The 21,326-nt window shown below is 39.8% G+C and overlaps 1 protein-coding gene across 6 annotated transcripts in view; it reads right to left on the reverse strand.

Annotated features, from left to right (window-relative positions):
* The window catches only part of LOC149317258 (oxysterol-binding protein-related protein 1-like), a 103,280-nt gene that overhangs the window by 28,362 nt on the left and 53,592 nt on the right, over positions 1 to 21,326 (reverse strand). For all 6 annotated transcript variants that reach the window (XM_089517193.1, XM_089517190.1, XM_089517192.1 and 3 more), the window contains 2 exons: positions 6,871 to 7,033; positions 511 to 667 (listed from right to left, as the gene is read on the reverse strand). In XM_089517193.1, coding sequence (XP_089373319.1) covers positions 511 to 667; positions 6,871 to 7,033 — 320 coding nt within the window. The remainder of the gene's footprint in view (positions 1 to 510; positions 668 to 6,870; positions 7,034 to 21,326) is intronic.

Raw genomic sequence — 21,326 nt, forward strand, 5'->3', positions numbered from 1 at the left:
TGAGGACCTATTGTCCTCTTTTGCATATAAAACTTAAGAATAGATATATGTTATGTGTTTATGCAGTATGACTTTTTGTTTTTAGTGTTTTTGTTTAAAATATATATTTAAATATCTGGCTAAAACTAGCACAGAATTAATTCAGATAATGCTAAGAAGATCAAGTAACTGGAAACTAAAAATACAGTAAGAGATGCACATTAAAGAAACATGAAGAAACAAGAGACTGGTATTGATTTCAATGAGACAAATTTAAATGAGTTAGAAACATGCACTGTTAGGAATTCATGTATTTAATCTTCAGTGTAGTCATAATTTTTTAACTCACTTAATATTTCACCATCCCCAGTGCTGGCCAAAAAGATGCTCAGATTAAAAGACAGTTGTTTCACCATTGTTCAAAAGAAAAGGTGGAAGTATTCCCAATTCTATTTTGCAGATAGGAGACAGGCTTTGTCCAGCACATCAAAAAAAGGTAACAGTCTCTCTCAACACCTGTTAAAATCCTACCTGTGTTTTTTGATGCCATTTGACAGAGTCTCTCCACTTTTGCAAGGCTTTTCTTCAGACATATCTGATGTTATAGTATTGCTAGAATCCATGCTGTCTTCTAGTGAGTACGTTGTCACAGTTTCAAATCCACTCAATGATTTTTCAGATTCTGAATCTGCAAGGGAGGTAATCGTCAATGAAACAAACTTCACCACAGTCTTTAACAGAGTAATGGACACCTCCCTCACACAGAGTACTGAAATTTGAGTAGACTCCTTTTGCTGTAATGATGACAGCATTTGTCCAGTGAAAATGTAGCACTGGTGGAGACTGTGACAGAACATGGTCAAGCAAATTGTTCAGCACCAAGGAATATACGTTAATGGTGAATGTCAGCGGGGCAGCCAGGTATGAACTATTACCAACATATCTCGCATGCTCCAAACTTTGAACTTGTGCAGATGCAACTTGTTCTGTCCCTCAACCACAAGCAAGGGAAAATAAACAGACCACAAGATAGGCTGTTTGTGCCCTTCCCTTCTTAATCATTAAATCTCACTGCTTTTAACTATAGTTAGAGGTTATACCAACAGCACAGTGATCCACTGTTGACACTAGCTAGGTTTTGTCTTAGGCAGGATTAAAAACCTGTTTGGGATCACGCTGTAAGATATGAGTGGCCCATTTCATAGTTTAAGAAAATGGCTGTTGCAACGCCTTCTCATCTTTCATATCTGCCTTTAGAAGTGTGGCGTTTCTCACAACAAGTTAGTTCTGCGTTACTAATATCCAACATTAGACATTTCCCAGTTTAAAACATCTTCAATACATGCCTAATTCCCTTTTCAAAATAATTTTCTTCAGCAAGAAGAGATAAACACGCAGCTGAACATGTTAAATATACTCACCAAAAGCAAAATCCAGTCCAATGATTAAGGACATCTTTTCCACACTGAAGGGTGTGATATAAGAACCAAAACACTGCTCAGTTCTGGAAACTTTTGAGGATCTTCAGAGCAGATGCAGAATAACTCATATGTTAAAGCCATAGAGTCCATGAAGAAGTACTGTATGAATTACCACTGCTATTTGTTTATGGACGTATCAGTGGGTAAATAAGTACCTTTAAACACAGATACTTTTTCCCTCTATCATTTATGTTGTTTATTATTTTATTTACTTATAATCTGCCCTTTCCTCAGCCCTGAGGCTCAGTGCATCTATAGAGGCACTGCTTGATTATATATATAAAAGCTATCAGCAGTGTCTGTTGTTGTGTGCCTTGAAGTAGTATCTGACTTATGGCAACCAAAGGCAAAGCTATCACTGCTATTTCTGCAGCTGAGAGGGTATGACTCTTGAGTTTATCAGACAAGGGGAATTGGAAGTATAATCCGATGGCAATTTGAACGCAATCATGGGTTTAACGTTATTGCATGATAGACCACCACACGCAAATTTGGGCAATGGGAAGCCAGTCCGAACGCAATCATGTGGTTTTACATTATTGCGTGATAGACCACCACACGCATATTCGGGCAATGGGAAGTCAGTCCGAACGCAATCATGCGGTTTCATGTTATTGCGTGATAGACTGCCACACTCAAATTTGGGCAATGACACGCTATTTTCGGGCAATGGGGAGCCAGTTCGAATGCCATGCGTATTCACGTAATTGCGTGAAACTAGTGACTTTAAGTGAATGCGTTCTGGCCCCACTTTCTTTTCATTCCTATTTAAGAGAAATTCCTCCCATTTGATAAACTTCTCTGTTTCCATGGCCAAGTGGGGGATCGAACCCCGATCTCCAGAGTGCATGTCCTACGCTCAAACCACTATATCATGCTGGATCTCAGTGTACATTTGCATTATTACTTTCTGGCCTTACAGTATCCCAAATTGCTTCCCTGAAGAAAATTTTGCTAGGATTTTTCTCTAAATCACATCCTGGTCAGAACTTAATTGGTAAAGGTCTAAGATTTCACCATCATTCAAAAGTATGTGGAAAGTCTGACCCATGACTTTCCAAGGTCAAACTAGGCAGTATAGCAACTGGCCCAAATGGGTACCTAATTCAGGGCTGATTACACTCTCAAACATATGCATTTTCTGTTTTATAGATGTCTGTAATTTTATTATACACAGGTAAGGAGCTTTCCAAGGAACTCAAGGGTTACTAGCATTTTATCTTCTAGTGCCAGGGAAAATACAGTTGATTAAATTTCTCTTTCTACAGTGATAACAGCAGAAAAGAACCAAGGATAAGACATGCAGACCTCTCATGTGATGTATACAGCTCATGCTATAAACACATCGCATCAAAATGCAACACATGTATAGATGACAGTGCAAAATTTTGAGAGTTTGACAACACTGAACTTTTTCAGCAATTAATATTATGAATCTAAGACTGCCACCACAACTCAGAACACACAAGTAAGGCACATTCTTTATTCATGCTTGTTTATAACCTACCTACCTACCTTTTAAATGTTATTTTAGTGTTTGAGGCTATCATGTTCTCAACACATTTTCATTCTCAACACATTTTAATATTTATGTAGTGCAGATAACTGAAAAATAAGTGTTCATTGGATAAGCTGTATCGTACAAAACAAAGAGCTCTCAGTCTTGTTCTGTGCAAGAATTTTTAGCCAGACTTCTAAGACTAGTTAGGGAATCGAGTTCAATGTCTATCTCTCTACCCAGAATAACAGAAGGAGGTGGAGATGGAATGGAGAAAGACAGAGGCCTTCTTTATGATATATATATATATTCAGCTTGTGCTGCAAAACAAATCCAAAATCAAACTAAGTAGGTAAACGTTTTGAGACAGCTATCTAGCTGAACAGGATGTTCTACTGGATAGATCAAGATTTACAAGCTAATTGTGGAGAACACTGTTTTTAAACATCTGAAGACTTTTTTGAGCTGCAGCATGATTGCTCTCCTGACAGACATACCAAGCTGACAGGCACTTAGTGTTGTGTGTTTCCAATAGTTCCATATTACCTTTACAAAATTATAATATATTCTTATCCATTTAGAAGATAGAACAAGGTAAACTATGTAACTTAGGTCCATTCTTTGAAGTCTAAAGATCAGTCTAAATGACTGGCCAAATACAAATGTTGTTGTTATTTTGTTCCTTGAAGTCATTTCTAAGTTATGGTGATCCTAAGATGAACCTATCACAGGATTTCCTTCACAAGACTGGTTCAGAAGGGGTATGCCTTTGCCTTTCTTTGAGGCTGAGACTGTGAGACTTACCCAGTGTCACCTAATGCATTTCCATGCCTGAGTGAAGATTTCAACAGGTCTTCCAGATTTCTAGTCCAACATTCAAAACATCACAACACACTGGCTCTTTCCAAATGCAAATACAGTTACTTTAATTAGTTAGAGTTGTTTCTTGAAAGATTAAAACACACAGTATTACAAGTGTCCTAAATTAGCTCTTTCACAGAGCCAGGTTTATTTTAAAAAGCTATAGCAATTCTAAGTTCCTTTTATAAAAAGCAAATTATCACAATACTCATTCAGTAACTTCCTTTATCTCAAGCAATTTTAGCATGCCTAATTAATGACTTAGAGGTTTTAGTGTTGGACTACAGCTCTGGAGACCACAGTTCAATTCCCAGCTTGGTCATGAAACCGACTGGGTGACCTTGAGCAAGTCACAAGCTCTCAGCCCCAGGAAGAAGGCAATGGTAAACCTCCTCTGAACAAACCTTGCCAAGAAAACCCCATGATACGTTCACCTTTGATAAGACAGAACGACTTGAAGGGACACAATGACAACAAAAAAATAATGGCAGTATTAATTCCAGAATACTTGAAGTAGTATTCATTTAGATTTGGTCATGAAGCTTTACTAGAAATAGAATAAATCATACCTTTCTACTAATAGCAACATTAAGGAGCTAGGAGTCTAGACTTTTACTCGCCAAAAGGAAGCACAGATTGCACAGGTTTTTATATTTCCAGGATAGCCTTAGATATAATTTTAAGCAACAAATGCTTGTTATAGGCATCAGTATTACATTTGTATGCATTTTAACATTTGTATATATCTTAACATCAATATCCCAGAAAGCCTTATTTTTCCCCAACTGAATGACTTCCAGAGTTTTGCCACATTTTCCCCTCGAAGGCACACTTGTTCATTTACTTTTCTACATTATATTTCTATCCAACAGAAAGCACTTAAGGTAAGGGTGTATACAAGAAATTGTGATCTACTGGTACATTTACGGACAATTGCTCTAAAGTAGGAAGGGTTTCTGACTCCCAACTATTTAAAAATAGCAACAACAAAATGATTTTCACCTCACCTACAACTGCTGTAATGGGGGAGGGTGGGAAGCATCAAGTAACCAAGAACAGACATGTGTGTAAGAGAAAGGACTGTAAACTCAGCTCAGTTCTGGTAATGAAAACAAGTCCCTGGGGTTATAACGCTCAAGCTCTAAGTTTATGATTTCTATTGCTAATTGGTGTGTCTTGAGACTCAACAAAGTAGGTCTGACAAATCTGAACTTGCCCACCTCTGGCTTAAGGGCACAGTGCTTTTTGGAAACAGGTGTATTGTACTTTGGTTTGTATAACTGGGTTTAGAGCAGCATTTCTTTAAAAAAAACTGCATGTTGGTCAATATAATCATGAACAAAAGCAGACGTTACCAGGTAGACCACAACAAACTCTGTAGGTATCTGGTAAGAAGTGGCACAACCTAGAGCAGGGGTAGGCAACCTGCGGCCCGTGGGCCGGATGCGGCCCGGCAAGACCTTGGGACCGGCCCCAGCCCGGTCCTGCCGCCGATTGCTGCCGGAGCCTTTGGCCTCTCGTATCAGGGCGTGGGGCCTTTGGCCTATCAGGAGGAGGCGGGCAAGGGGGGGCAAGTGGCAGGCAAGGGGGGCAACTGTCTATAGAAGCCTCCAAAACATGCATTTATATTAATATTTTTTTAAAAATCAGCCAATTTTTAGCGTGTCCTCCATTTTTTTTTTAAAAAGTGTCCTCCATTTGAAATTTTTGCCCTACATTTGTCCCGGTTTATTTATTTATTTATTTTAAAAAATTTAATTATTTATTTTTTGGCTTCAGCCCCCCAGTTGTCAAAGGGACAGCAACCCGGCCCCTGGCTGAAAAAGGTTGCCTACCCCTGACCTAGAGCAATGGTCCCCAAACTGTGCCCTTTAAGAGATTTTGGACTTCAGCTCCCAGAAGCCTCAGCCATGTTGGCCAATAGTCTGGGATTCTGGGAGCTGAAGTCCAAAATCCCTTAAAGTGCACAGTTTGGGGACCACTGACCTAGAGGCACACAACAGGTTCTATGCAAGGGCTAAAGTGCTCATTCTCTAAACCACTTCTTGACCTCTGATCTTGACAATGGTTTTTTTTAAACTTTATGATAAATGAGAACATCATGTCAAACCCTTCACCTAGAAAAGCTTCCAAAAGGGAAGATTAGCTTAGTAGTATTCATTCTGCTTAACCGATCTGCATGCAGATTCAAAACTTCACAGAACCCATTGCTCTCCTCTTGTTACTCTCCCACAAAAGGGAATCTGATCGAGAGGTCTGGTTCTTGTTTGCACGTTCTGGTTATTGTTTCCAGACTCTCCCTTTGCACATTAGACATGGCCTGGACAGCAATTTGTCTGTTCTAAGGTAACTCTGAAATTGTAGCCAGCTCCATGGTTTCAGTAGCAGTAAGACAATTTGCACAGTTAGTTTGTTACAGTGCCTTTCTCCTTACATCTGATATGTTAGTCTAATAAAATTTAATCAAATAAATTTTAGTAATGTATTTAGTAATACAACCTAATAACTACTTATGGTATGTTATAATCTGTGCTTTAGTAACCAAATTTAAATTTTTACTTCACCTTATAGGACCGAGAGGAGCAGATGGCACTGAGCCCAGGAGTAAGCATAGCTCTTACAGGAGTTAAGCTGGGCTATGAATAAATTTTACATACTTCAGAGCTTGGAAAATGTACATTTTTGGACTGAAGCTACCCCAGATCTCATCACTAGCATAGCCATTGGTATTGCAGTCCCTCCCATTCCCCCCCCCCATTTTTTTCCAAGCTCTTACATACCCATTGATGTAATGGAAACCTTATTCCTGCAGTTGTGATTGTTCGCATTAATGCCCAGCATATTCTTCTGCCACAGTAAAACACACACACACACACACACAAACATTGCACAGTAAAAATAAATATATATTGCAAATTCACTGGGAGCAAAGTTGTTTTCTTTGCTGTTGGTGGTGTAAATGTGTTAAATTTTGCCATCATAACTTGATCCTAAGCATATAAAGAAATTCACATTCTGATATGGATTTAGTTTACTGAGTCACATGCTTACCTGAAACAGCATCATAGAACTGTTCCTCACTGAGGATGCTCAAAGGTGATGACCCTTTGACTAGGGACTGCTCTAATTCATGGTGTTCAGTGGCTAACGTTTCTAGAGCTTCAGATAAGATCTTGTTTTTTTCTTGCTCATGCTCCAGTTTCAGATTCCTCACCTATAAGTAGAAACATGTATGAATAAAATGTCATCTCTCCCAAGAACGTGAGACTAAAAGCTATTTCAAGAATAGGCTCGGGTTTGCAATTGAACCATGTCAACAAGCTCCTAGAATGAGATTAAAAATGCTAAGCAAATTCTGCACTTCCCTTATGGCAAAATTTTGGAGTATTACAAAACAGGAAAGTGTAAGAAAAGGGCTTGTATAAAGCAGTACTGCTAATTGAATTCAAGGCATTATGAAAGGCAACATAGACATACTAGGAGACAGTTCATGTCTCCTTTCTATTTTTACAGATCTGCTAGTGTGAATTTGAGGTAACATCACACTTAAATTAATTTAAGCATGACAGGTCACCCTGAAGCACCTTGAAGACCAACTTGTTCATTTTGGCCTTGATGTTCATAGCTTTCATGCCGTGAAAAAGTTTTTATGCCTACACATAGCATTTTAAAAAAATATGTCCTACCACTGTAATAGTCTGGAACAATTTTTACTAGCCACAGATTAATATATGGGGAATCTCAATTCTGGAGTAAATGGTTTTCCAGTTTCAGATAGAATCACAATTCTACTCAGTTTTGAACTTTGGACCATTTCCCCTGGATGGCACTGGTGCTTTCTTCCAACAATTAACTATTAGGACAGAAATATCTGCCTGTAGACAGCAAGGAGTGTAGCCACTGTCAACCATAGCATGGCATTTTCCAGTTTGATAAATGTAAAGCAAAACTTGGAGAAGTCAATTTTTACAGGGCCATGCTCCTTGTGGGTACTTGGGACACAGTCGAAGAATAGCATTTCCAAGCTCTGTTACAATATACTTTATCTGGGATTATCATTGAAAATTTAGCTATTTCTCTATACAGCTGCCTGGGTATGGACAGATGGGGGCAAATTCTGTCATGAACAGAATAAACTCTAATGGCTGACTGCTAGTTTCTAAGCCCTATTCAGGGTGTTAGTACTGACCACACTATGTTGGTATTGGTATTAAAGTTCGAAATGGCTAATGTAGGGCATCTCAGGAATATCTTCCTATGTATGAATCTTCTAATGTAGTGTGATATATATGCTTCAAATTTCTTTATGTGCAAATTCAAAGCCTCACATTTGTGATACAGAACCTTCTTTGTAATAGTAACCTGGGGGGGCAGTGTTTCACAAGAAAGACCCACAAAACTTAATATATTAAGGAAAAACGTTTTAAAGATAATTGATAGTACTAATTCATTCTCACTATGTATTATAATTTGAGAACAGATGTACACGGAAAAGTCACATAATGCCCATGATAAAAGTCAGTGTTAAGTTTCAATATTTGAATTTCTATATGCCAATTTCATTTTGCAACAAGAACAATGGAGTGAAGGCTTGGGGGATATATTTTTGTATGTTATAATTCATAGGTTTTAAATTTAAAGTAGTGACCCGTATATTTGTAATTATTTACTATCAAGTTGACTTTTACTTATGAGACTCCTCCAAGAATTCAATCATCAACAGCCCTGCTTATGTCTTACAAACACACGGTCATGCTTTCCTTTTTTTAATCACTCCATCTGTAATGCACTCTTCTGCTTTTCCTACTGCCAACTTCCACTTTACCAAGCATTGTCACCTTTTTCAATGAGTTACACTGATTTTTTATGAGTCCAAAATATGTCCACTTCCACTTACAGGATTGAATTCAGTTTGTGTGCCAAGCAAGAAATTAAGAATTTTAAATGCAAGGGTGAAACTAGGAGGAAATGCCAAATTTAATACTGTCTTTCTTCCTAATCTTGCTTTTAACTACAGACAAATTAGTCAAGACTATTAAAGTCATTTAAGTGAATTACCTTATCATTTTCCTTTAGCACAGCATCTTTTTAAAAAAAGTATAGCCAAATTTCTTATTAAGCTCCTTATAACTTTATGCCAAACAGCCTTATTCACCTCCACTGTTATTAGAATGCTTCATAAACATTATCTTTTGTCTACTATTGAGATAATACTATGATGATATAGTTAAACAATGGTAATACACTCATCCCTCCACATTTGTTGGGATTAGGGCAAAGGGCCCCCGTCATTGTGGAAAAACCGTAAATAACAAAAACACTATGTTTTTACCTGAGAGAGCACCTCTCTAGGAATTTCTAGGTCCTCCAGTGCAACTCTCTGGTCATCATTTGCCAGACAGTGCTGGAAGAGCTACAAATGCCTAGTGGAGTGTTCTCTCTGTCCTTCAGTGTAACTTTTGTTTAACGTTGACCATAAAGTTACGCTGGAGGACCTAGATATTCCTAGAGAGAACATATTAATAAAATCAGTGAATAATCAAATCCGCAAAAGTCAAATCTGCAAATGTGGAGGGACAAGTGTATATCCACATAAATAAAGAGGGCCTTGATCACTGAATTCTTCAGAACACTTATTAAACTACTTATTGACCAATGTGGTGCTAGATTAAAAAGTGGGGCTTTAGATATTATCATATGTTTTAACAAAAAAGTATCTAGGTGGAGTGAAACAGCAACTTTCAACTGTAATAAGGTCTATAATTTGCAAATGTTTTTTCTGTACATTTCTGATCTAAGTGAATAAAATACACATTATACATATTGATAACCATAAGAAGTGACATATGGTATCTTTAAACATAACCAAGAACATTCTGTCATCATATTTTTACTACTGGAAGCACAGTTATGTGCATCCCACTTGACACCTCCTTCCTAACACTAGATAAACTAAGAACTCTAATTCTGAGCACAGAAACATGCAAATTAAATAGACTGGAATATAATGCTCAATTCTGCATTTATGCTGCTTTCAAGATTAAAATTTTACAGTAATGTTTAAGAAGTATTTACACTACCTTTGCATTTATCAAGTATCCTTATATTTTTAACTAACCAAGTACGCTTTATTCAAACACATTAAGATAGCACCAAAACTGAAAAGCAAATGGAGAAGATTCCAGCACTAATTACAGCCAGCAGAACCTAAAGATTAAAAAAACCTAGTATTAATTAAAAGCTAAGGAGAGAGCTAAGAAGGTTTTAGCATGATGCTTTAGTGCCTCCCCCCCCCCCCCCACTTTTTTGCCAGCTGCACTGATGACCTGGCATGAGTTTTAAGTTAATTGTACTGATGTTGCTGTTTCTTGCCCTGTTATTTTATGTATATGTATTTTGCATTGCTGTAAACCGCCCTGATGTTTCGAAGGGCGGTATATAAATAAAGCTTTTATTATTTATTATTTATTTATAACATCAGTAACAGAAAGTGAACCTTCCCAAGGAGGGAAAAGACAGGATGAGCCATGGAAAGGGTCCTCTCTCTTGCAGCCACCCATCTATATAAATATGGAATCTCAAGAAGTATTGGAAGACCAGAGGAAGGAAGATAAGGAACTGGAGGTTGGTAGACTTTACAGGGGCTCTGCTAGAACAGCAGTTATGGGGAAAACATACAGCTATGGAAAGAATGGGAAGGAATTACAAGTCCTTGGGCAACACCAGTAGTACATTTTTAGTTTTTCCTATTGGTGCTATAAGGTGCAGAAAATAAAATGGGCTTTCTAAATAGTTAAAGTTGAATCCCAGGTCACACAAAAGTGAAAGAATGCACAATGCTCCTATTCAGATAATCCTCCAGAACCATGGTTTTTAGACTCATGTACCATCCCATAGCCTTGGGCACCCAATGCTGTTGGACTATAGTCCAAACACACTGCAGAAATAATTCAGTTTGAGACCGTTTTAACTGCCCTGGCACAATGCTAGGGAATTCTGGCAACTGTAGTTTATTGTGGCACCAGAGCTCTCTGACAGAGAAGGCTAAATGTCTCATAAAACTACAGTTCCCAGGATTCCCTAGCATTAAGCCAGGGCAGTTGTATTTTGGACCTATGTGATTCCTGCAGCCAGCGTGACCAATAGGCAGGAATGACAGGAGTTACAGTTCAAAACGCTACCGGAGACTGAAACTTGGGAAAAGCTGGTTTAAAGGATGGTAAACAAGTGCTGCGCTTCTATGCCAGCTCCTATCCTACCCTCAAACATATGCAGAGCTTAATTTATTCTGAACTGGCAAACTGACTTGATTAGAATAGGAAGCCATTAATTAAATCCTGCACGTGAAAGGAGGAAGAGGGAGAACAGTGCTCATTCATGATCTTTCCAGCCGAGGGACTCTGGAATTTACTGGGTCAAGAAATGACCCACAATACAAAAAGTGTACATTTTCATCTTTTTTACTTTTATTTTAACTTGTGTGCGTGTTTTTTAAATTCTGTGTGGAACTGTGCTTGACTCTGCATATAAAAACATTCCTTAGGACATGAGGCATATTAAAGCTCCCCAATACAATACAATAGTTTTTGTTTTAGTCAGAATATAACCCACAACTCACAATTTTAAGGGTGTTTTTAAAACTGATCTCTATTATGTGGGCCAAGAAGTGACTAAGAAAATATAAGATGAATTGAAGCTTGTCTTGTACCCTCATGCCAATATTCTGTGCTCTCACATCTTTCAGTCTGTGTCAACTGCCATCACGAGGCAGCCACGTAACGTAGCATACAATGGTCTTGCTATTTACAGTGAGATGCAAATCCCCAAGGGATTGGAACAGATAGGAATAGTAAGTGTGCTAGGGTTTGCTTGACCACCCTGTTTTCCTTCTGTTTAATTTTTTAAAATTGTCTATAAAACAGGTGCGATCATCTAAAAAGTCCGCTGTACTTGAAGGTTCCCTGTATACAGTACATTGTTGATGTCTCTCAGGGGACTTCCTTGTGTGCTATAAACATCAACCTTCTGTCCTAGAAGAACAGGAGAGAGGAGACTGACATTGTAGGCACACTAGATTATGATTGATAGCTGCAAACTTTGGGGCCACTGGTGAGAGATGAAAATAACTTATTTTTTCACAGCATATCATGTGCAGCTACACTTCTACTACCCTACTCTCCAGAGTGTTTCATAAGCTAGGATGAAGAGGAAGACAGGCCCTTGCTTCCAAAGAGCCTACTGTCTAAAAATAGATAGTTCAAGTCAGGAGGGAAAGAGATGAAAGGGGGGAAATATAGTTACATAGTCTTCAACTTAATTTTAGTTAGGAGTGGGGATTGGCTTCAGGGAAGAGTTAGCTTTTGGACAATGAGAAAGGTGGTGCAACACAGAGAAGAAGAACAAACAACTCACTGCCTCTCTGGCCACTATCAGTCAATTTTTCTAAAAAGCAGATGTATTCTTGTGCACATGACAAAACTTTACTATTCAGATATTTTAATCAACAGGTACTTTCCAGATGTGCATGCAGATTAAAAAAATACAGGCCCACTTGCATTAAGAATTTTCTTCACTTGAACACAATTTCCAAGGTAGGCCACAGGTATATTATTGCTGTTGTCACTGTTATTAATGTAGCGCCATCAACGTATGTGGTGCTTTACAAGTAAAGCAACAAAAAATGAGCCTGCCCAGCCAAAGGCATACAATCTAAATTATGCACATGTGCTCAACATCTGTGAAAATCACGTATGAAAGTCAGATTTGTACCGTGGGAACTCCTTGCTAACTAGGAGTTCCCATTACATATAAAAAAGATTTCTGTATGCTCACTTGCAGAACTTTCTAACTAGTGGCGACAATGGCTAGGGGGTTCTGGGAGTCATAGGCCAAAACAATAACTTTTTCAAGCTATAGGCCCATTTAATCCAGTTCCTCACCGGCATTTCTGTCAGCCAACCTAATACTGTTGAACCTGTATAACAACAACAACAACAACAACAACAACAAATATCCAGCTTTCCCCCCAAATCTGGAACTCAAAGCAACTTACAATTTAAAAATACAGTACAATTAGCTTTCCTGCTGTTTGCCTCCCCAACAAGCAGATTGTCTCAGAACCTGGAAGTTCTTCTATAACTTTAGGAATCAGTAAACTTATCCTCTCAAAATCACTTCAGCAGGTGGTACAACTAACAGTACCAACAAACTATTTTGTTTAAAAGCGGTTTCCAAGAAAGCATTCTCCATAGTGTGAGGGGTGGAAATCCTGCAGCCTTCCAAACAGTGGGACTGCAAGTCCCAGCATTACTAAACAGCATAGTCAATGCTGGGGAATGCTTTAAAAATACCTGGAGAGCTGTGAGATTCTTGCCCTTGCTATAGTGCAAATTAGAAATTAAGCAAATGCATCACAACAGAAAGAACATCCACTATTTCATACTTTTTCTATATTCACTTTTTCAAAAACCCAAGTGATTGAAGGAAGTTCTTTCAACAAAAATAGTACAAAATAGTATCACGTTATGTGGACTGCAGTTCTAACTCCATTTTTTTTTACTTATAAGGATTTCTGAAATCAATGGAGTCTGTTTTCAAATATGTGAGCTCTTTGTTAGAATACTATTTGACTTTCACTCTTATAGTCCTGATGAAATTAAAACATCAACACTCCAGTTTCAGCTTCAAGGATCCTACTTCATAATTTCAAACTAAAAACTCTCTTTTAAGTTTTATATATAGTGTATTTTAAAGCTGGTATGTATTCTTAACTTGTTCTTTGTCAAAATCAATTGAAGAGCATGTTTATCTGTATCTATGCACCACTCTAGCAATTTAACTAAAGAAAATCAATATCAATATTGAACTTCTCTTTAGAACATGTTCTAGTTATCTGGAAGGGCAGACACATAATAGTCACAGCGTCTGTGATACCTAAAGGCAGACTAACAAAGCTATCCCCTTGGAGATTAAAACAACACTGTGCCAGAGAAACAACATCACATGCTAGATCTTTTGTACACTGTTTCTGTGCGCGTATGTGCTTTCAGGTCGCCGGTCGACCTATGGCAGCCCCGTACATTTCATAGAGTTCTCTTGTTTCTACCAAAGCTGATTTTAACAGTAGCCCCCACTTCTAAAAAAACACTGCATTCTCATTCCTTAGGACACATAACATTTATAATCCATGCTGGGCAAGAAAGATGTTTTAAAAGCCCATTGTCCCAGTGTAAAGGAATTCATTCCACTGTCAAAAGAATTAAATGAGCAACTTTCAGACAGCACCGCTAGAAATGCAAGGCAGTTTCAGAAAAGGATGATTTCAGTTTTAGCACAGTTTAGGAGCTGGCAAGGGCAGCTTTTAAAGCTGAGTATTGAAACCTGACACCATAGCTTTCCATTTTGTTGTCGTTGCTGTGTGCCTTTCATACTTATGGCGATCCTAAGGGGAACCTGAGAGACAGCATTGTGTAGTGGTTTGAGCACGGGACTATGACTCTGGAGACCAGGGTTTGAATCCCTGCTTGGTCACGGAGCCCACTAGGTGACCTTGGGTGAGTCACACTCTCTCAGCCACAGAGGATGCTCATGGTACAAACCCCCTTTGAAGAAGCTTTCCAAGAAAACAGTGACACGAGTTGCCTTAGGGTCACCATAACTCAGAAATGACTTAAAGGCATACAACACACACACATGACCTTGGGCAAGTCACTCTCTCTCAGCCTCAGAGGATGGCCCTGGCACAAAACCCATCTGAAGAAACTATCCAAGAAAACCTTGTGATGGTAATGGCCCCAGAGGGACAGACGAACCAATGAACTTGATCCCATCCCCACCATCATTCCCTTATCCTTTTGTGTCATGTCTTTTTAGATTGCAAGCCTGAGGGCAGGGAAATGTCTAATTAAAAAAAAAAAAAAAAGGTAAGCTGCTCCAAGAGCCTATGTGGCTGAAGGGCGGGGTGTATAAATACTCAAAATAAATAAATAAATAAATAGGTTCACCCCATAAGTCAAAGATGCTTGAAGCTACACACACCCCACCCCACCCTCAAGACCCTATCCCAGGGTCTTCATGGCCAGCTTCTTCAGAGACCATCCTGAGGCTGAGAGAGTGTGACTCACCCAAGGTCACCCAGTCTGTTTCCACACAGAACCACAAAAGTCACAGAGGAGACCTCAAGGACCATCAAGTGCATGCATGCCTCCCTCCTCTCCAAAAACAGTCCCCGCAAACCCTGCCCTTCCATCCTGCATCCCTGCCAGTTGCTTTGTCAAAAGTTCCACAGTAAGAAAACACACAAGAGAAACCTACCTTCCTCCTAAGCTAAGTGCCAGATGCAAATCCAAGGGTTGATGGGCAATGGTGGCAAGTGACTCCCTCGACTCAGGACCCCCTTCTTTCCTTCCTTCCTTCCTCCTCTGAATGGCTCAGGACATTGCTCAGGACCCCAAAATGCAAGGTCTCCTGGGTCACCTTCTGCTTTCCCTCCTCCTGGGCTCCAAATGCACCAAGACCAGCAGCAGCTACAGCAGCAGCAGCAGCTCCTCTGCAAAGCTTATCGCGAGAGGCACGCAGGTCCCTCTGGCCAGCAGCCGCAGAGTCGCAGGAAGGAGGGAAAGAGGGAAGGAGGGAAATGAGGGCGGGAAACAGAAGGAAGGGAAGGGAGACCCCCAGGGATGGATGGATGCCAGGTGGCTTTGCTCCCTCCCTGGGGCGCCCCCACGTGGCCCCAGCTCCAGCCAAAGGAGTTGGCAAGGCGTTTTGGAGGGGGGGGAGCTTTGTTTTCAGCTCCTCCTCATCCACACTGCAGGAATAATCCACTTCCAGACCGCTTTAACTCCCCATGGCTCAACGTTACGGGATTCTGGGGACTGGTAGTTCTGCAAGAGCTCTCTGGTGCCACCACAAACTACAAATCCCAGGATTCCATAGCATGGAGCCCTGACAGTGGAGTCAAACCATGGCTCAGTGTTGTGGAATCCTGGGGTCTGGAGTTTGCAGGGGCATCAGAGCTCTCTGACAGAGAGGTCCAAAACACACTGCAGAAATAATCCAGTTTGAGACCACTTTAACTGCCCATGGCTCAATGCTAGGGAATTTCCTGGGGACTGTAGTTTTGTGTGACATTTAGTTTAGCTATGGTGCCATTACAAACTACAACTCCCAGGATTCCATAGCATTGCACCATGGTTTGGCTCCACTTTAACTGCCCATGGCTCAATGTTATGGGATTCTCAGGACTGTAATTATGTGAGACATTTAGCCTTCTCTGGTCCAAAATACGCTGCAGAAATAATCCACTTTGAGACTGCTTTAACTGCCCTGGCTCAGTGCTAGGGAATTCTGGGAACTGTAATTTACTGTGGTACCAGAGCTCTCTGAAAGAGAAAGCTAAATGTCTCACAAAACTATAGTTCCCAGGGTTCCCTAGCACTGAGCCAGGGCAGCTAAAGTGGTCTCAAAATGGACTATTTCTGCAGTGTGTTTTGGACCTAAATCAGAGAGCTCTGGTGCCACAACAAACTAAAAACACCAGGCACTGAGATAGCTGAGATTGCACTGAGCCATGGTTTGACTCCACTTTAACTGCTGATGGCTCAATGCTATGGACCTTTGGGATTTGGAGTTTGTGGTGGCACCAGAGCTCTCTGACAGAGAAGGCAAAATATCTTGCAAAACTACAGTCCCCAGAATCCCATAGCGTTGAGCCATAGGCAGTTAAAGTGGTGTTGAGCTGGAGTATTTCTGCAGTGCAGATGCAGCCAACGCCACCGGAGGGAAGGCACACAGAAAAGAAAGAGGCATCCCCTGGCTGCTACACCAGTTTAAAAACTTCATTAGGCTCAGGCCTGGACCACTAATATGGTATTAAATCACAGTTCCTTCACCTTGCAGCTCAATTTTATGAGTTTTATTTGCAATAAATTCGCATTACATTTAGGAGGACTTACTTATCGATAGGTGAGTTCAGGATTGCAGCCTAAGTTAGCTAGATGTCAGTGAACCACAGTCACAGAATATTTACATTTTGGTCTGTGTTTTTATATTTTATAAATTACAAATGGTCAATAAGATTTCTTTTTTCTTTTAAAAGATGCCACCAACAGTGAGCTCAGTTCAACAGTAAGAGATTTTTCCACCTGTCAGGTAATGTGTGTGCATTTAGGAACTGGCTTAATTCAGTGAACTTTGAGAAATTCGCTTTCTTTAAACAAACTCCGAAGCTCTTTAATGAAAGAGAATAAACCTGGGGGGTAAGGCCCATGTGCATTCAATATATACACTGGATATGGTAGATTAGGTACAAAGGATCCTAAGCTGTTTATGATTTCTGACACCAGCATGACAAGATGTTCTAACCACAAAGGAGGAAAAGGCACCATAAAATGTAAGACATTCAGGAAAAATAGAGGACATTACAAAATAAAAGCCAAAAATACTAATATAAATATAAATTCATGCTTCTCAGTCATGCTCAATAAGGAGGACATATTGGAATTCCTCCTGGACAGAAGACTAAAATGTAGGGCATGTCCTGAAAAAGGAGGACATCTGGTCGCCCTGTGGTCAGCGTTGCACTTCAATGCACACAGTTCTTAGAAGCATAGTGCAAGACTTTAAGCAGGAGCACTTTTTTCCTAAGTGTCTTTTTGGTGACAGAAACACTTAAGCATCAATAGACATATTCCCATACATGAGTGGCTGGAACTAAGGACAGCGTTTAATACTGTGAATTTGAAATGATGGCAGATCCAGAATAAATCAACAAGAAAATGTTTAATTGGAAAGTAGATGTGCATGCATGGAAATGGTGCTAGATGACATAGAACTGAGAAAAGCCACAGAGTACAAAGGCATGACTACAGTTAAATCACTTCTCCCATTTCCAAAACATTGATCATATTTTACAGTTGAGGGATGTTAAGATAAACAATTATGGACTAATCTTAGCCTCAGGGGAAGGCAATGGCAAACCTCCTCTGAACAAATCTTGCCAAGAAATCCCCATGATAAGGTCCACAATAAGTCAGAAATGACTTTGAAGGCACACAGCACACAAACCCAAAGTCAATAAAACCACAATGTGGAATTTCAAAATTAAGCAGTGCATCTATGCATGTGCAAAGTATTTTTTATCACCTCTGACCAAATGCAATCTCACCACAGAATTAGGCAGCAGGTCTTTAAAAAACATCTCCTACACAGATCAAGGCCTCAATACATAATTTCTCACCAAACACCTACTCCCCCTGCCTGCTTCCTCCAGAAGCTATCCTCAGCTTCATTGCCAGAGAATACAGACATTCTGTTCCTCTCTGCTGTCTCATTTTCCCATTTATGCTCCTTCTCCTTTACTTGCCATCACAAAAGATTCTCCTCATTTTTACTTTCTCCAGGTCATGACTTAATTTTGACAAATACAGTCAGCCCTCCATACAGATTTTTTTATCCATGGATTCAAACATCCACGGCTTGAAAATATTCAAAAATAATATAAATTCCAAAAGCAAACCTTGATTTTTCCCATTTTAGACAATAGACACCATATTGGGGATCCATGCAGGCTCCTGGAACCAATCCCCAATGTATATCAGGGGCCCACTGTACTTAAACTTTTGACCATACCATTTTTAATACAAGTGCAACCTCTTGGCAGTATATGTACAGTGACTTTTCATTTTGACAGCTGTAATCTACCACCTCTCCACATACTCAGAATTAAGAAACAAGTTTCTTCTGAGAACATTTTCACTAAAAACTTATGAGTTTGAGTGACAAACAAAACTTTCCTTTGTTTTTTCCTTTCCTTTCACATCCATCTTTCCCCAGTATAGTTTATAACTGAAGGGTGTGGGTAGCATGCTGAACAAATGCCTTTTTGAGGTTCAGTGTGTGGGATGTATTTTAAAATAAATGAATGGCCAACTTTAAAAAAGTGCTGAAACAGAAGACTACCCAACGCATAGCAAAAGCTGTCCAAAAGAGCTTTAATTTTTTTTTTAGAGTGTGGACAAGAGCCAGAGTTGTACAGTGGTTGGAGTATGACTGGAGGCCAGAGTTCAAATCCGCACTCAGCCATGGATACCCACTGGGTGAGTCACCCAGGGCCATCTAGAACTCTCAGCCTTAGAAATAGGCAAAAGCAAACCCTCTCCGAACAAATCTTGTCAAGAAATCCCATGACAGAGTCACCTTGGGGGGTCACTATAAGTCAGAAACAAATTTGAAAGCAAACAACAATGGAGCAGACAGAATAATGCAGATAAGATGGGAGATCATTTCACAGCCACAGGGCAAATGTGTGGTGTAAGTGTAGTGGTTAGAGTGTTAAACCAGGACAGAAGATACCAGAGGCCCTTTCATAGTACACAATTATAGTGGTGATTCCACTTTAGCTGTCATAGCAACATCCAGTGAAATGCTGGATTTTGCCATAGGGGGTATTTGAAGACAGAAAACTCTAGTGCCTCAGTCCTACAAACCCTAGGACTCCACAGGATGGTACCATGCTATTTAACATGGAGTATGGCATTGTAGAAATAATCCAGTCTGACACCTCTTTAACTGCCATGGCTCGATGCTATGGAATTCTGGAAATTGTAGTATGTGTATTAAGTAGCAGCTCTGCCGTAATTTGTTAAAGCACACTTTTACACACAACACACTTATAGAATAAGCTTTGCTTTCATCAAAAGGAAGTAAATAATCAGAATCTGCTGTTTCTATTTTTCTTTTGTTTAACTTTTATGTCTGGTAAAGGGGCTTGCATCACAATTTGCATCTTTCTATATCCTATTATAATCTACCCCAGTCCCACAACTGTGTTTGTTGTTAGCTGCCCTCAAGTCGACCTCAACTCATGACCCTGTGGATAAGACATCTCCAAGAATTCCTATCCTCCACTTTGCCCAGGTCCTGCAAATCCTTGCCCATAACTTGCCTATCCATCTTGTCTGTGGTCTTCCTCTTTTTCTTCTACGCTCTATCTTTCCTAGCATTATTGGGTTTTTTTTAGTGATCCATGCCTTCTCATTATGTGGCTAAAGCCTTAACTTGATCATCTTTGCTTCCAAGGAGAGGTCTGGTCTGATCTGTGACAAAGGATCTATAGGATGAAGCAAAAGAAAATGATGCCAAAGAACTTAACAAAATTCCACCAGGTATAGTACATGCTCTGGTAATCTCTCATCTTGATTTCTGTAATGTGCTCTACATGGGGCCACCCTTGTACCAAGTTCAGAAGCTTCAACTAGTGCAAAATGCGACAGCCAGGTTGGTCTTCGAGACTTGACCATATAACACCTATCTTGAAAGATCTACACTGGCTCCCAATTAGCTTCCGGGCACAGTACAAGGTGTTGGTTTTCACCTTTAAAGTCCTACATGCCTTGGGCCCGGGTTACTTACGGGAACGCATCTCCCTATACAATCCAACCCGCACTCTTAGAACAATTGGGAAGTACTTGTTAGAGATATCAGCATCCAGACAAGTTTCCACTTCCCAAAGAGCTTTCCGTATAGCTGCCCCTAGACTATGGAACGGACTCCCAGAGGAGATTCACTTTGTCACGTCTTTGGAAATTTTCAAGAAGGCAGTAAAGACAGAGCTCTTTCGCCATGCATACCCTCCTGACCTCCTATGAAGACCATTGGAACGGAATGAGAGCATCTGACCCTGCGATTGACTGACGATGTTTGATGTCTTACATTTGATGTTTTATGTTTTTAGCTGTGGTTTTAATTGAGCGGTAACTAATGTTGGAATACTGTAACTGTTTTTTAACTTTGTTGTGATCCCGCCTCGATCCATTGGGAGAGGCGGGAAGATATAAATAAAATTATTATTATTATTATTATTATTATTATTATTATTATTATTATTATTATTATAGCAGGATTAGACTCAAAGGAAGGAGGCATGAGAGTTGCAGGAAGAAATATCAACAATTTAAGATATGTAGCTGACACCATACCACTAGCAGAATATAGCAAAGACGTGGAACAATTACTGAAAAAAGCCAAGAATGAAGTGCAAAGGCAAGTTTGCAGTTGAACATTAAAACATACCTTTACATACCTTTAAAGCAGATGATGAAGACACTGAATTAGTTCAAGATGTTCCATACCTTAGCTCAGTCATTAATCAGAATGGTGACTGCAGTAAAGAAATCAGGAGAAGACTAGGTCTTGGAAGGGAAGTTATGAAGAAACTAGACAAGATTCCGAAGTATGAAGATATATCATTGAATACAGTGCACCCGCACCATACGCGGGCACACTATATGCAGCTTTCAGCTCATGCAGAAGCCCCGTGACAATTAAAGAAATAGCATGCACACACTCTATTGTTTGCAATGGAGCATGAGCATACACGGATTTCACCTTACGTGGGGGTAATGGATCCCCCGTGTAAGGGAAGGGCCCGCTGTACAAAAGTTAGGATTGTCCATGCCTTCATATTTCCCATTTCTATGTATAAGCGTCAAAGCTGGACAGTGAAGAAA

The sequence above is a fragment of the Sceloporus occidentalis genome, unplaced genomic scaffold (assembly GCF_023333645.1).
Source record: "Sceloporus occidentalis isolate IW3139 unplaced genomic scaffold, rSceOcc1.0.p SCAF_3, whole genome shotgun sequence".
Taxonomy (NCBI): domain Eukaryota; kingdom Metazoa; phylum Chordata; class Lepidosauria; order Squamata; family Phrynosomatidae; genus Sceloporus; species Sceloporus occidentalis.